The following is a 13011-nucleotide window of genomic DNA, read 5'->3' on the forward strand; positions in this document are numbered from 1 at the left end:
GTAAAGAGTTCTTTTGTTAGTTAGACATTTCTCAAGTAGTCAGTAGATAGTTTGGAGTTATACATAGTGAGAGTTTTTAAATTTCTATCTAGAATTTGGTTTTTGTACAATACTTCGTTTTAGCCTCATAACGTAGAACTGAATTTTGTTTGTTTTATTTAAGTAAGTAAGTAAGTAAGTACCAGTTGCAGTTAGAGCAAGATCATCGGCATATGCAATAGCGTTGCAACCATTGCCCTGTAAGCGCATGAGTGCGGTGTTTACCGTAAGATTCCAGAGGAATGGTGAAAGTACTCCTCCTTGAGGAGTGTCCCTTTTCGCATATCTTGCCATGTAAGCTCCACCCATCTCCAAATAGATAGTTTTCCAATTGAGGAGAAGACGGACAAAGTCCACCAGAGATATATCCAGTCCGATGTGCAGCACAGATGGTGTGATCGTTTCTGGGAGGACATTGTTAAATATGACGTATCCTTCTTTGTCTAGAAAGACACCTAGTGTTAGCTCCTTGTATGGATTTTTCAAAATCGCTAACGATTTCGTGTAGTAGGTTTCCACAGATATGCCTTTAAAGAAGGTGCGTTGGTAGTCAGATAGCTCCTTAGGATCTATCTTTTGCCGAAATTACTTTATTTGAAAAATTGTTTCAAAAATACCGTACTGAAAAAAATTTTAATTTTTTTTTTAAATGGAGATACTGCGATACAGAATTTTTTCGCAGTAATATACATGTTTTTATCTGAACATGGCCGTACTCATTCAAACTCGTACTACCTGGCGTATGAGCAATATTTTCGATGTAGAAGTTTAATTCTTTTTTCATACGCAAGTCAAGCTTAAAATGGAAATGTTTTGGGAAAATGACCTGTTCTAGAAATACGATTTACAGGTTCGTAATATACGACCTACAATGAAGTTACGGCGTTTTTCTGTAAGCGCCAAAATATTGTCTATCTATATAGGAATCGGTGTAATCTCTAAAACTACTGAACGGATTTTGACTAGATTTTCTCTAATATACTCTGTATCATCAACAGGAGAGTAACCTTTTTTGCTTAGAAATTTAATAGGGTTGCCACATGTCTAAAAAACTATAAGATTCGCATCGTTCGTTGGATTACAAAAGATGAGGTGTCACATGAAAGGGATTGGCCTCTAAAAAAGCGCAAATGTTTTGTTTTTGAATAGGGTTGTCGCCTGTTATTAAAATTACTATATTCAATCATAATAAGCGTAGGCATCAGTTCTGCACCGTCACTGTTAAAAGAATAGACTTAGCTTCTACATACGCAATAATGTATTATTTTTCTGAGTAGGGTTGCCACCTATTAAAAAGTTAAAAGATTTTCGCCGTTCGTTGGGTTACAAAATGAGATACCAAATGAAAGGACCTGGCCTTCGCATTTACAAGGGCTTTCATTTTTTGAATAGGGTTGCCACCTATTTAAAAATTACTATCTTCTATACATAATATAAAGAAAAGTCGAGATATTTTGACCAAGCTGATCTTAGAAACTACTGCACGGATTTATACGAGATTTTTTAAGTATAATCTGTAACGATGGGAATTTTATTTTTAGTACATTAAATTCCTATAGGGTTGCCACCTGTCTAAAAAATTATTAGATCGGACTCGGATTTTAGATGTTCAATAATGTATTACTTTTTAAGTAGGGTTGCCGCTTTTCAAAAATTATACATCTCCGTTTGTTGGACTAAAAGCTGAGGTACCAAGTGAAAGCTTATGGTCTCTGCATGTGTAATCAGTTTTTATTTTTTGTTTGAGTGGGGTTGCCACGTATTTCAAAAATATGTACTAGGTATAATACTCGAGGGCATTTTTTGTTAATGACATTAGATTTGCACAGATCATTCAATTTAAAAGAAAAAATGTGGTGTCAAAGGAAAAGGCTTGCCCTTCCGATTTGCAGCAAGGTTTTACTTTTCGAAGAGGGTTGCAATTTGTGCGAAAAATTAAAAACTGTGGGATGTTCGTTAGATTGCAAGAAATGAGGTGTCAAATATATATACCATACTGGTAATACTTACATTTAATAGACTGAACATCATTGCATCAAAACTAGTTTTCCTCTTGATTTAATCCATACAATTTTATTTTTTATTTATTAGTAGTATTTATCTTACCATTATTTCATTATGCTGAATTACTTAGTTTCCATTTAAGAGATTTTTCTTAGGGGTTTGCAATAAACATAAATAGGTTTATTTTTCCAATTATATTTTGTTTGTAAATGTCTTCACTATTTCTTTGAAATCACACTCAAATTATCTTACTCTGCGCAAATTTGCATTTTCTTCTACTCACACACAATAACAGTATTTGTCGCCGTTCCATAGTTGTTTTGTTTATGTATTTATTGTTGCTAGTATTTATTTAATTCAGATTTGACTTTTGTTTGTTATTATTTAAATTTGTACGTGTATTATTTTATTTAGTAAGTCGAGCAAGCAAACAAGTGAAAATCAGCGTTAAATATTTTCATATAAGTTTGTAATTGCATAGCTACTTATGTATGTACGAAAAGAAAGTATACAAAGCAAAGTGTACAATCAAAAAGAAAATTGTATACCATTCGGCAAACTGTGTATTTAATTAAAAATTTCCATCAGCAGCAACTAAGCGCGTTCTTTACATACATACGTACATATGTAGCTATTTAAGTGTCATCCTTGTTTGCAAAAATATTTGCTACACCATTTATGCTCGAATTTAGTTCATCGTTTACGCTTAACGGTTTATGTCAATATTTTTTCTATCTGTTTATAAGTGGATTTCTTAGCAGCAGTGGTTTTGGTTTTGCAAACACAAATTTAACACAATATTGTCATTGTTGAGTAAATATTTTAAAATGACCTTTTGGAGTCTCTCTCTACTTCTTACATAACAAAAAAAAAGAAGTTTTTTCTTTACTTTTTACAGACTATTTCGTGTTGGCTGACGAAAAATGGTACATATCTAGCATATTAAGAATTATTAAACGAACTTCTGAAAGTCAAATCCATTTACACATTTTTGGTGCTTTAAAACTTGGCTTACTTTTGTAGTGGTTTATAAACTGGACATAAATATTGTTATATAAGAGTTCGGCATATACAATAGTTAATTTTAAATCTTAGTAGACAAAAATTCACCCTAAATTTTAGACCATTTTAATATTGAACTGAAATTGGATCATATGAAAATTGAAAACACATTTATGATAATAAGAAATCTGATATAAATTTTTTGTTAACTTAAAACCGTACACAAATATATGATTATTTAAAAATTGGCACACATTGGAGTTGTTTAAAAAATAAAAATAAAAAAAACTGAACATAATGCCCATAAATGTTGGATTACTCAAAACCAGACATAAAATTGCAACATAAAAAATGGTAGTATCTTATGTCTTGGTAATAACAAGTGTATACAACATTTCCCCTTTAAAATATACATATAAAAATTATGTGCGATAAAAGGTAGACAACGACTATTGAATGTTAGAAGGTGGATACAAAATTTAGCAAAAAGTGCGGAAATGCTATGTATGCAAATAAATCCGTTTCCATCTACACTTTTTATTGTTTAGCTATTTATGTCGACTTTTAATATCTCATTTATCCTTTTCTACTTTTTAGAGGACATATTTTATGTTAATTTTAACAGAAACTGCAGATTTTAATAAGTTAAAACTTTCATGTCTGGCCTGTCCAGCATTTATGTAATGAAACAAAATTTCCAAAATTTTGCGTGTCTAGTTTTTCAAATATCCATACATCATTTCATAAGGCTAATTTAAAACATTATATCTGTAGCAGTAGGTAAAATGCGTAATGATGTGACGCTGATGAGGGAAGCAAGCATCTGGTTTGATATATAGTGTCAATCAGCACCCAAAGCTTGTTTGGTTAAAACTGATCGGGCAGTGCCTAACCTCCCTCTCAATTAGGATAAGCGGGAAACTGCAGTTCAAGAGAAAGGACATCCGATTTGGGAGCTGGTCGTTCCGGCTGCCATAGAAAATGCAAAATGTTACTCATACGCAGTGGTGTCTCTGATTGTTATTTCTCACATTCATATATAAGTGATATGTACGTAAAAGTATGTAGTATTTTGAAGGTCAGCGAACAGTTTTGTAATATTATGTTGATGTGAATGAGAGACGATGTATAGAAAATTCAAATTGTGTGGTATAAGTTCAAAAACACCGTTCTGTTAGATTGAGAAAGTTCAAAGGCAATTTCACAAGCTTCAAGAATCTCATTTGAAATATGAAATTTCTCATACCAAATATAATAATTTTCGCTAAAACTTCTTGAAATAGTACTTCTTAAAGCCTCACCGAACCTTTTTCAAAACTTTTCAATAGTTACCATGACCCTTCATGCTTCATATTTCATGCGCACAATTTGTGCTATCGAAAAGTTAACAAAACCACAAATTAAGTTTACAAAAAGTTCACATTTACCGGCAAAGCTATTATGAATGACTTAAACCGTTTTGTGTGCCTTCTAGTGGTGCGTTTTGTCAATCCTTCACTAAATTCGTCATTCCGCCATTCAGCCATTGAACGCAGCGCATTCAACTGGAAACTGAAAACTGTCACTCAAAAATGCTTCAAGCGAGAAAAAATACGCGACTGGCTGCTAGGGTTGAGGGTGAAAGCAAATGCAGAAGACAATGATTGATGAGCATTTGTGTAGAACAACCAACTAAAAGTCACAAATCAAAAACGGTGGTTAGTAGTTGCAGGCTTGTATGCATACCTATTTATGCTGCTGTCAGCGAAAGGCAAAATGAAGAACATATTTCGTATATGCAATACCAGAATTTTTTTTTTTTTAGTATAAACTTGAGCCGCATTTGATATTAAATAGCTCCTTGCTAATGCCCGAAGGTGAAAATGGATTTCTGTTTGTATTTGCCTGAGGGAATAACCCATAATCACCGCTACAGATTCATCTAAAAAAAAAAATTCTATCCAAAATCGAGGCTTGATATCATATAGTCCGTGGTTTTATTTCCTACCGAGGTAAGGCCTAAGATTGAGCTATGTTCGAAGGTTCTCGATCTCTACCCTACAGCTCAGAATTAGTGGTACTGTTGTGTCCATTTGGCATAGATTAATGGGCATCATATTGTGAAATAAAATCCATTGCTTTTGAAGGGCAGCATTTCAGTGCCCACCATACTAGGGTGCTGTAGGTAAGTATTAGGATATTTGCGATGGTGGGTTAAATGTCGTATTGTTGTATGCCTTAAACATTTAATGGCTAAAAATAAAACTAAAATAAAAATTAAAGTTTTCATAACACTTATTTAACCTTCTAAAGTTGACGACATAATTATAATTTTTTTTTGTAATAATTCTGGGTAAGAAATAAATGTTTTTTAGGCCTTAAAAACGAGACTATTTGAGGACCACAGTTCACAAAAGTTACGGGACCATTTTGGGTCTAGGCCTGAATTAGTTCCGTACTGATCCCAAGTGATGCAAATTAATTCAAAACTGATTCGAGATCACTTCGGCGCCATTTCGGGATTAGATCGATACTGGTTCGGTACCAGTTCGGGTCTAGTTTGAGAAAAAGCTCTTAACTAGTCCCAACAATTTTTTTTTATTTATAGTGCTGAACAAAATTTATTTACAGTAATGTGGAAAATAATAAGTACACTATATTTGACCAGTTTTTATTATTTTTTCTTTTCATAAAAATACATCTCATTATCTAACAAAAACCATGTCTGAATTTCAAACTTTGTAGAAATTTTAGGAAAATTTAACAAAAATTTACAACAAACTTTTTGTTAAAGTTTTTTTTAGAAAAAGTCTAAGTATTCAGTTTAATAGCTCATCAAATTCGAGTGCACTTATTGAGCTAGTTGTTTTTGGGCTACAAAATTGCATACCTAAAATTTTTTGAAAGTTCTTAAAAAAAGTTTGTTGTAAAATTTTGTCGAATTTTTCTGTTTTTTTTTTTTAGTTTTGTAACGTGGCCCAAAGTTGGGCGGTAACATACATAATAAAAAATTAATAAATTATTCCGACGTTAATAACAAACATTGAACAAACAAAAGAAAAATAGTAAAAACAAAATATCGTGCCCTTGTTATTTTTCACATGACTATATATACATAAGTTTCAAAATAAAGTTCTTTGAGTTATAATACTTTTATTATATAAGTCTCAAAATAATAGCTACCGATAACTTAATAAATTTTTCTCACTTATAAATATCATACAAATAATTTTATAATTTTTACAAAAATTTGGTTGACTTTCTAAAGCTAAAGAAATTGGTTATTTTCCATTTGACCTTAAGTGAATTTTGCCTTTTTATTTTTTAAATTTTATTTTTGATCGCCTTTTCCCAAAAACATTAGAGGTATTCTCTGAGTCTTGCAAAGCCCTTTCACGGTGCACAGATTGCATGGCTTGTACGGTACAAACCGCTTTTCGTATGGGACAGCTTTGCAAACCGTGAAATCCGTGCACCGTGCCAGTGCTTTGCAAGACTCAGAGAATACTCCTATTGAAATATCTTTATGTTTCACTGCTGCTGCCAGATCAACACTTTTGCAAATAAAATATAAGCTCTGTTATTAGTTGAAAGTTTTGCTTTCATTTACTTATTTAAACCTTTTCTTTTGTTAAGAGCCAGCACTTTTTTAATATTTTATCTTACGTTTTCAAAATATACTATACTCTTCCTTTGCCCATTCCCAAATTCCCCAATTGTCATAACAACTTGTGCCATAATTTGTGCAACTATTTTAACAAATGCGAAAAGTTGCTACATTCCAAATGATGATTTGTTACGTAACTTATACATATACATACATTGTAGTAGAGTTGTTAGTTTGCTATCCCCTACCACCGTAAGGGGCTGCGTGTTAAGCTGCCGCAAGCAAACCAGCATTTTATTAGGCATTGCATTTACAAGCAAACATATACATACATACATATATCTATTTTGATACATACATAGATACCCATATATATATAATTATATATATCCATATGTACACACAAATACATACATAAAATAGAAAATTGAGATTAGAGCGTTGAGCCGCATTAGATACTCGTATTTTAGGTGGGATGTTGGCTGCCAATTCTGGTGGTGTGTTGTAGTTAAATAGTTCAGGTTCCATTATCCAGTGGTGATTGTTGTGTGGTTCGGGTTTAAGGCTTTTGCTGTTGTTTTGACTGCTGTCATTCAACGCCTCTTGAAAATGCTCACATTTTATTTCAATTTAGTTGTTTGGTTTTTGTTTTTGTTTCCCATTTTCGTTTGCATTTCTAAAAATGTCGGCTTTTCTCTTTCTATTTTCTACATTAGCGTTTGGCTATCATTTGCGTTGATTTTAATTATTTTCTTTACAGCTACAAACAAACAAATACATACAAACGTACATACATACATAGAGTTGCCTTGGGTGTGCTTAAATATTTTTGTAGATACTCATTTATTACATTAGTTTTTGTTCGCAATGTGCCATTATTGTAGTACGTTTGTTTGTGTTGCTTTTGTTGCTGTTACTGCCTACTACTGCTTTAATCATTATCTATGTATAATAACAATTTCAATTATGCTTTTTTAACAATGCATTCCATTATTCATTGTACATGTGTTCTCATAAACTTCTGTCAGCCACTAATGCGTTTTGTTTGCTCAGCTATATTTTTAATTTTTTTTTTTGCCCTTTTGTTTTTAGTGTTTAAATACATAAATAGTTTTGTTGCCTTCAGTTTATAGTTGATTTATGATTTTATTCAATTTGTATCCAATTACAAAGTCATTGTTTGTGATGTAAGTTTGCAGGGGTTTTTTGTTTAATTTACGCTACTCATTTGTTTTTTTTTTTAGTATTTATTAATTTATTTCAATTGGCAACAGTTGCAAATTTGTGTCTACTAATTAACACCATAATACATTTTTCGTTCTTTTGGCACTAAAGCCACAAATTTGCCACAGCTCCAATTTCGTTTAAAATCCATTTTACCTATTTTAGTTTTGTAGTTTAATTTAATTATTATTATTTTTTTTTTTTAAATGCTAAGACCCGTACTAATATTAGTTTAATACTTTTATTTAATTCATTTTCATATCAGCAAAGTGTTTGTAAATATTATCATTCAATTTAAGTATTTCACCCACTTAGCAATGATATGTGGATGCACTTATTTACACATATCTTCTTATTTTGTTTTACAAAGTACTCTTACTTGTATATTTGGCATTCGTTCAAAAGGTTTTGCGAACAATCATCTAAATTCAGCGCTACAATTAGTCCATTAAAGTTTTTGAAAATCCACAATTCGTATATACATACATACATATGTACATACATACATACATGCGTGCATACGTAAGTAAATAAGGAATAGTTAGTAAGTGAACTTAAGTTTGATTTCATGAATGTTGCCAGCCAGCATCGGTATGCAATAGCCAGTTAAGGCTGGGATGACCTGAAAGCTTGAAAAAATGTCGGCGTGCCTGGGGTTGGAAGTAAACTTTTAACAGCGTCTTGTATACAATCTTCGTGTTAAGCGCAGGATTAAAGGTAGTCGGAAGTGCTCCCCATACAGCTTTTCGCATTCCTTCCAAGTATATTAACCAAAAGGGCTTATCTATTGCGTTTCACCGCACGTGGACATCCCAAAATAAAATTGGGTTTATGACGGTTACACAGGCCCAATGAATCACAGGCTCAATACTCCATATGCAGAGAGCATAAGCAGGAAGCATAAGTTGGAGTAACCTTTACCACCCTCGTCCTTATTGCGACTTCATTTCCACAACCTTCTATTTACCCCAAATAGTTTATGTTAAACCGTAAAGGATTTAAAATTGCTATGCCAAAAAATTGCAAAACTATGAAAATGCCAATTTCTCCTACCTGGCAATGAAAACAGAAGTCCAATGGGTTATGGTCACTCTTTTGGGTATAGAGCAACGGTTGCACAACCATTAACAATCCTGAATCTTGCGTTACCGCACGGTAGGTCACGCCAGAAATAGAGGTACCCTCGGTGGATTCACTTCGATTTATCCAGTTTTAGGAATAACGGAAGTCAACAGCGTCACTACACCAGTGGGTCCCGCAGGTGGAGATGCACACGGGTGTGTTTCTGTGAGCAAGCGGTTCGGTTTATGTAAGTATGTAAGTACAACTTTCAGGCTCTCCCAGAAATATGTTGGGCGCTTGGAACTCCCCTTGTAAGAACGAATTCTAACGAAAAGTGTTAACAAACCTCGTGTGATAATCCATTGTGGCTTTAAAAATCAACTTCTCTTTTTACCGTCTCATAACCTACAGGTCTAAGTGGGCCTTATTAACTTCTTATTGCACGCTGGCATGGAAACAGAAACTTTAACCAAATCTAAATACATACATATAGCGGCTATTCTGGCTATTTGGTATGAATGGAAAAAAATGTCCCAGCCCTGACACAGTATGCTATCCGCTGGTAGGAGCAAAGGCAGCACAAGGCCTTCTCTGTGTTGGGAATACCAGTTGAAGAAGCAATTGGCTTTAGTAGGAATTTCCAATTGGTGTCAATTAGCACAGCAAAGAAACGATTGGCGTGCTATGTTCAACTCGCTCCAAAATTGTTTAAGTGGTTATATCGCCAATCAAGAAAGAAGAAAAACTTATCAGCAATCCAAACCAAGGCATCTATGCAAGAAAAGACCTAACGAGAAAGGAAACATCGAGTGTGGCCGCCAGGTGTATGATCAACGTCTGTTTCCTGATCGCGTGACGAGTGATATGAAAAAAAATTTAAGGTTAATCGTAATATGCTATAGAAAACATATTTGAGTCTTGTCAATAATTTTGCGATCTTGTAGCTGAGAAATATTGAAATAATAAGGAATAAGGGTCTAGTTGTGCTGTTGTGCCGACCGACAGCCTGTTCAACCTAACTTACCATAATCCAAGTTAATGGATGAGATATAATTTTGCATTACATTTTTTAACGTAAAAAAAAATGCATATTTATATAAGAATTCTTGAATTTTTTTATACCTTTTATGCACTTATACCTTTGATATAAAAACAAAACTTACTTCAACTTATCTCTCAATTTTAGTGGGGAAGCTTTGGATAAAAATAAATACGCTATTCAAATGTCCACTTTTCGTATTACTTAAGTACTTAGTCCTCCACGCAGCCTACCAGAGTAAGTACCTAAATGTGTACTCTGGCAGTTATAATTATTTTGCATTTTGCATAGCCATATGTCTCTTATTTTTTATGCTAATTGCCACACGTTTTGCTACTTAAAGCGAATGCATGAAAGTATGCTTAGAGCAACATATGGATGCATGTACTTATGTACGTATTTTTATATGTATGCATACATGTATTTTCCCACTTTACGCAGTACCTACATAGCGAGCTGTAGATTTTAACTTTGGAAAATTTACGCAGCGTAGCACTCATAAAAGCAGCAATGCTGCATGCGTTTCCAACTACTTACACATTTAAGCCTCCAAGAAATACTTTTCTACTTGGCATTCATTATTTTTTCTTTTTCAAGTTGCTTTGGAATAAAGATATTTTGACCTTCTCACGCAACTAGAGGCGTTAAAAAGTTACCGCAGGCTGAGTGGTATTTAACACCAGCACTTGGAGGTTGTAAGTGCTAATTTAGAAAACAAAAAATAAAAAAAATAGAAAATGTCATTTATTTATGGCAAACGCGCGCGCACGCCTCTCGCTTTGGACTACGAAATATTGATAGCGTTGACATGCTGCTCTGTGTCTACAGTCAGTTAGGACTCGAGGACTGTTGCTGGCTGAAAAATTTGGACAGCGTGCGGTTGTAAGTACTTGCGGTCTGCTTATAAGCCCAAGTTATGTAGGTATGTGTTATCTTTTGCTGCAGTTACTAAGCTTACATGGTATGCGTTTTGCATTTTTATTCTACTTTTCATATATATATAGTTTTTTCTCCATATATTCGCTTAACATACTAATTACAATGGAACTTACTTACATGCACATTATCAGTTTTTTATGTTTCAAATATATATACGCTCTCCCTAGAACTCACTTATTTAGTTATTTTGGCTTTCAAAGCCCAAACAAATGAATGCCTGTTGCTTTTGCACCATAACGCCTGCCCACCGCCCCGTTACCGTCGTCGACAGCTTTTTATTCTCTCACAAAAACAAATTCATTATAATGATTCCATCGATTCTCCTCAGTATCCACACCCGGCTTGGGTTCCGCCACTGAGCCCGCTGTGCCCGAACCACAGCTGCCCGCCAAGCGGAAGCCCCGCTCATGCAGCATATCAAAAGCTTGCTCAATAAAACAATGCTTGAGGAAGAAACGTGATGTATAGCGATCTGGGCCACCATGATCGGGATCGCGTGACTCATTCAAGGTATCGCCGAAAATCTCGCGACATAACGCCACCCGCCCACACACGAGAATGCGCGATAGCTTGCGGAACTTAACATCGGCCAGACCATCTTTGCCGAATTGAAAGCTGCCACGATAGCCAATTGTGATGCAGCCAGGTGGACGTATGTCGCTACCGCTGCGCAAACTCTCCAACATACCGGCCAATTTGAAGTGTTCTGCTTCGCGTTGCAGGCGCTGTCGTTCGCGGAAGCCCTCCGGCAGGCTGAGCTGCTTGTCGCGCATATAGTCTAATATATAGCGGAAGAGTACGCCGTCGCGATCGAGGAAATAGCGTCCTTTGTTGTCCTTCACCAGCGCATCTAGATTACTGAATAGTTCGTGTAGGCGTGAGGACTTCTCCTGCAGCAGTGTGTCCAGTATGGTGGTGTAATGTACGCCACCAACATTCAGTTCAATCACTTCGGTCATTTTGAATTTTTAAGTGTGTTGGCAAGTGTGAAACTATTGTTTTATAAAGACACAGAAGCACTGTTTTGGCTGTTGGAAGCAAAAATATTGCAGTTGGACACCGTTATATTAACTTCACTGACAACTGGTGTTTGTATAGATATATTTTTGAATAGCATATGCGTTAAGAAACTTTGGCTGCTTCAAAAAAAATATGGCTTCAGTTTCACTTACGGTTACTAATTTTTATCTTTAACAAATTTGTTTAATTGTAACCGCTTTTTTATTTTTTTTTTATCAGCTTAACACAAACACGCGTGTAGCCGTGCATATGGTAAGTGGTAACTTCGCGAGTTTAACTCCAAAGTCATTAAAATAGTTATCCGTTATATGCTTTCCGTTTATTCGGTTGCAGCCTCTCGCTGTTCAACGCTTACTGTTCGCTTTTGTATCTACACTCGCGCCTTAAATAGGTGTTGATTTTTCTTTTATCACTTCGTGCTTACTGATTTTGCTGCACGCTGTTGAGCTGTTTGAGCTGCGAAAAATGGCTTTAGCGGAATTTTTCTTTCATCGATAATTAAATTTTTACTATTAAATAATATTCATTCAAATTTATTTATTTTCATTATTTCAATTATGTGTACATATGTAAAATATTTCTCATAACCCTTTTAAGCGTATGCCAACTAAAACGTCTACCAACGTTGGACTCTCATGCTGAACTGAATCGAAAATGTAGTGAACTGGACCAGCTGCTGGCTCTTCGATATGTCCATAGTTGCACTAAATGTGATGTACCTCATATCCCGTATCCATAATGCTGACACACATACACACACACACACACACACCTAGTGGCACATATCTCTTTGCTCTATTGTAAATGCGTCTGCTCATTGTGTGAGACAGTGCGTATACGTAACGTCTACGGCGAGCAAAGGCCATTGCAAAAACATTAAAAGCGCTCTCTCTGCTCATAAATTTGAGCAACTGAGCACCAGTGTTGCCACTGCCTTAGCCTTTATAGTATCCATAAAAAATCGAAAACTGTTTTCAAATGTATCCACCGAAAAGAGCGGACATTTTTACACAGTACATCTATGGAAAGGAAACTCGGCCCCTTAACAAACTCATTAACATGTAGTCAGTATTTTCCCAAACTTAGACACGGATTT

General features: G+C 34.7%; 1 protein-coding gene across 1 annotated transcript; it reads right to left on the reverse strand.

Annotated features, from left to right (window-relative positions):
* Positions 1–11170: 11170 nt before the first annotated feature.
* Positions 11171–12017, reverse strand: LOC118752157 (BTB/POZ domain-containing protein KCTD12-like). Its single transcript, XM_036487013.1, has one exon. It carries the CDS (start codon positions 11852–11854, stop codon positions 11171–11173), a length of 684 nt encoding a protein of 227 aa, XP_036342906.1. The 5' UTR covers positions 11855–12017.
* Positions 12018–13011: the final 994 nt, after the last annotated feature.

Source organism: Rhagoletis pomonella, unplaced genomic scaffold, assembly GCF_013731165.1.
Source record: "Rhagoletis pomonella isolate Grant_MI unplaced genomic scaffold, Rhpom_1.0 Rhpom_scaffold_01267, whole genome shotgun sequence".
Taxonomy (NCBI): domain Eukaryota; kingdom Metazoa; phylum Arthropoda; class Insecta; order Diptera; family Tephritidae; genus Rhagoletis; species Rhagoletis pomonella.